The sequence below is a fragment of the Bidens hawaiensis genome, unplaced genomic scaffold (genome assembly GCF_021521415.1).
Source record: "Bidens hawaiensis isolate Kalapana, Puna unplaced genomic scaffold, B.hawaiensis_p1.1 tig00008059_1, whole genome shotgun sequence".
Lineage (NCBI taxonomy): Eukaryota > Viridiplantae > Streptophyta > Magnoliopsida > Asterales > Asteraceae > Bidens > Bidens hawaiensis.
In genome coordinates this window covers 173,657-177,728 of record NW_027491568.1, presented here as the reverse complement: position 1 = coordinate 177,728, position 4,072 = coordinate 173,657, and the positions used below count along the sequence as shown (strand labels likewise).

The 4,072-nt window shown below is 36.9% G+C and overlaps 1 protein-coding gene across 1 annotated transcript; it reads right to left on the bottom strand.

Moving 5' to 3' along the window:
* LOC143636804 (uncharacterized) lies at nucleotides 1–2,310 on the bottom strand. The gene has a single exon (XM_077104302.1). It carries the CDS (start codon nucleotides 2,308–2,310, stop codon nucleotides 1–3), a length of 2,310 nt encoding a protein of 769 aa, XP_076960417.1.
* Between the last annotated feature and the right edge of the window lie 1,762 nt (nucleotides 2,311–4,072).

The following is a 4,072-nucleotide window of genomic DNA, read 5'->3' as shown; positions in this document are numbered from 1 at the left end:
TTATAGTTGTTCTTTACGAGTTTTCATCTTTTGAAAGCGTTGCATTACATCTTCGATCGAAACTTGTAGTAAAAACTCTCTTTCAATGTAGCAAATGCAAGAATCATTCATGTACCCGTCACTCATCCTATTACGTAGTTCCGTCTTCACATGCTTCATTGAAGAAAAACTTCTTTCAACACTAGCCGTTGCAACCGGTAGAACTAGTGACAATTTTATTAAACGATAAACCAACGGATAATCAATGTGTTTTCTTGTTTCCACCATCATTTTTGCAAGATCACTTACCCCTTTAAGATTGTCAAACCTCGAATCTTCTTTCACATTAGCAATGTAGTGGCCAAGTTCAAACATGAGTTTGTCTCTTTCATCAAAACTAAAATCATACGGATACATCTCGGCCAACTTTAGCAAGTTTAGCTTATGAAAGGCGCGAAAATCACGACACGGGCTCAAAGAACTCATAAACGTAAGCAAATCCGTAGTTACCTCATTAAAACGATTTCCAAGCTCTTGAATTTGCATATCGAGAACCGTATTGGAATTATTAACCACATAATGGTGACGATTAGTGATGTTTGTTTTTCTTCTTCGGTTTTTTGGGTCAACATACTCATCTTCCATGTTAACAACTTCAATCTCATATTTGTCACAAAAAGATGTAACATCTTTTAAAAGAGAGTCAAAACCTTCAAGTCGATAGTTTTCAAGAGCTTTTTTGGTTGATCTAACCAGCTCAACTGCATTCATGATGTCTTGATCCTTTCTCTGAAGAGCTTGAGACAATGTGTTTGTAACTCCCAAGATGTACTTCATCAAATGTAGATAAAATACAAAATTAAAAGATTTCATGTATACATGAAGGCCATGTGCTTGATTTTTCTGAGCACGTATCTCTCCCCAATTTTCTATGTACTCGAGCACATCAATAACGGTAGGATATAAAGCAAGCAAACGCAAAAGAGTTTTTTCATGAGAACTCCAACGTGTATCTCCAGCTCTCGCAAGTGACAATTCTTGACTTTTTCCACGCCCTGTTTCAATTTCCGGATTCAAATGTAATCTCTCTCTTTGACTTTCTCTAATCAAATCTACTCGTTTGCAAGAAGCACCAACAACATTCGTTAAATCCGACACTTCATCAAAAAACTTATAGATGTCATGATGCTTTGTCGCAAGAGCTACAACAACAAGTTGAAGTTGATGAGCAAAACAATGAATAAAATATGCCGAAGAATTTTCTTTCAAAATCAAAGCTTTCAATCCATTAAACTCACCGGACATGTTGCTTGCACCGTCATATCCTTGGCCTCTAACCTTCCGCAAACTCAAGTTGTAACGAGCAAATAAATCATCAATTGCAGATTTAAGAGACGACGCGGTTGTTTCCTTGACATGGACAAGGCCAATGAATCGTTCTTTTACAATTCCAAATTGATCAACGTATCTTAAAACTATGGCCATTTGTTCCTTTTTAGAAATATCTCTCGATTCGTCAACCAATATTGCAAAAACATCATCACCAAGTTCATTGAATATCTTTTTTAATACTTCTTGTGCAAAACAATTGCAAATCTCTTTTTGGATGGATGGAGCGATCATTTGGCATCTCCCCGGAGCGTTACTTAATATAACCTTAGCAATATCTTCATTTATTTCTCCCAACAATTTCAAAAACTCTATAAAATGTCCTCTATAGAGTGAACTTTCTGATTCATCATCACCACGAAAAGGTAATCCACCATTCAACAAACCTTTTGCAAGTCTAACTGAGGTACTCAAACGGAGTCTATAGTCCCTTTTTTGTTTATTAGTTTGTTTGTCAAAGACAACATGTATGGATTGTTCTTGTTTAAGTAAGTCCTCACCTTTTTTACGTGCTTTGTTGTGAAGGCTTCTAATACCACCAACATGTGAGGATATTCTATCAGAATGGCTCCAATTACCAAATCCATCGGTCACAAACGCATCTTTTTGACCAGTTTCTGGAAACAAATAACAAAACAAGCAATATGCTTTATCCGTTTTAACACTATACTCCAACCAATTTTCATGTGTCTTAAACCACTCGGGACGAAATTTTCTTAAGCAACCACTAAAATCTCGTTGCGGAAAATTATGCCCAATAGGTTGACATGGCCCTCTTAGCAAATATGTTCTTCTAATTTCATCTTTTTGATTAGGATGATATGATGAAATCGGCTTTCGATCTGAAGGATCCCATGGAAGATCATCCAATTCGACTCTTGCCAGATTATTACTACTAGATGGTGAAGGGTCTCGTGGCCTTCTCGATAAAAAACGGTCCATAATCTATCAAATTTAAGTTCTGTAAAAGCAAAAATAAAATTCAAAGCCCTAAAAAACTAACATCTTTTTTGACACTCAATCATCAAAAGTCTCATTCTAGTAGGAATTTGACAATTACCCACATCAATTTTTCTCAGGGTTAACTAACGAACTACAAAAGGGGCGGGAACGCACCTGAACGCGGAGGGTATCGGCGACGGCGAGTTTCTGGTAAGTAGAAATCGAAGAGTTCTCGTGCACAATGTGTCAATGTTGACCGTCTGATCTGGCACCGGCAGCGCAGCGGGTCTTATGTAAGGTTTTGCAGTGCATTTAAGGTGCTCGACAAAAGTTCCCAATGGTGGATCTCTTGTTTATATTTTGTTTTGAGTTTTAATAGCACCTTCTTCTTTCTTTCTCTACGCAGAAGCGGTAGAGGTGGAGCAGGGAGGGAAATTGGGGGTGTTTAGGGTTTTTAAGAAAGGTGTATAAAGGTAATAGAGCACAAAAGAAAAAGGCAAAAAAAAATAAGGTTGTGTGAGACTCGAACCCGGGTCTGCACTCAAACACAATGCACGCCTTGCCACTAAGCCAGTATATGTTTTATGTATATATTTGAAACAAATTATATATATGGTTCAGCCCAGAAAACACATGGTTCGCTAAAAAAGTCGCTATTAAATGCTCCACTACGGTTCGAAAAACACCTGGTTCGCTTGACCCGGTACTCATGTGTATAAATCCGTCCCTGCCTATTGTTGCCGGGTTCCAAACCCTTGGTGGCGGTCCACCAGTGATCAACAAGATAGGGGTTTTGATAATAATGCATTTAATAAGGATACAAAATCCACCTCATAATCATGATTTTAAATCTGGAATCACTACATGCTTGAAGAAACTTTAAAAGGAGTCCAACGAGCAACTATACCTATACTTCATATCAGCGGTTACTGCTGTGGTGTTTTGTTGTTAGTTGTTGAGGCGTCTGGGCATTTGTGCCGGAGCCATTTTAGCTGTTTTTGGTGGCTGCTTTATATTCTCGGTTTGTCACTTAAATCTTTAGTATAGGCTATGATAATGGCCCGCTAAATGGCGTGGCAACTTTTATTGCAGCCATGGCGGAGATCTAAGCCTCGAGTAATTATCTTCACATTTTAATTTTTTGGTATTTATGCACCATGTTATGACTTTTCATATCGGTTACTTATTTAGAGCTTTGTTATATATATTGTTTTTCGTTCTGTTTGAATTTTACATATTTGATATCAAATTGCATTCCTTATGGTGCAGAAAGGAAATTTGAAAATTTGGTTTAGATTATGTATTTGACATTTTCATAGTCAAAAGACATTTTGGGATCACACTTAACTACTAACATGTCAAATTAATTTCAAGTTGAAATGTGCTGCATATTTGGTGCATTCAGTCGAAGGGTAGACACAACATAATTCAAGTTTCGGTAAAAGGGCATCTTGGTCACATATTTAATACATATTGCTTATGCAAATTGGCTTTAAAGATCATTTTGAGTTAACTATATCCCATTTAACAACAAAATTGTTAGTGACAAGTTCGGGATATATCAAATTTTCGTTCCAATACGTATTTGTAAGAGTAAACTGGTGGGTCACAAAGTACATTTTACTAGCGGGACAATTCATATTTGTTTGAACGCAGCAGGCAGTCTATGCAGGGGAATAAAACTTTAATTTTGATAAGAAAGTCAAATTTATTCAAGGGTGCATAAAATTGCTTAAAAGTCAAACTTGAGTCAAAGTGAGAG

Coding starts and splice junctions, on each gene's coding strand:
- LOC143636804 (XM_077104302.1), bottom strand. CDS start 2,310: ATGGACCGTTTTTTATCGAGAAGGCCACGAGACCCTTCACCATCTAGT.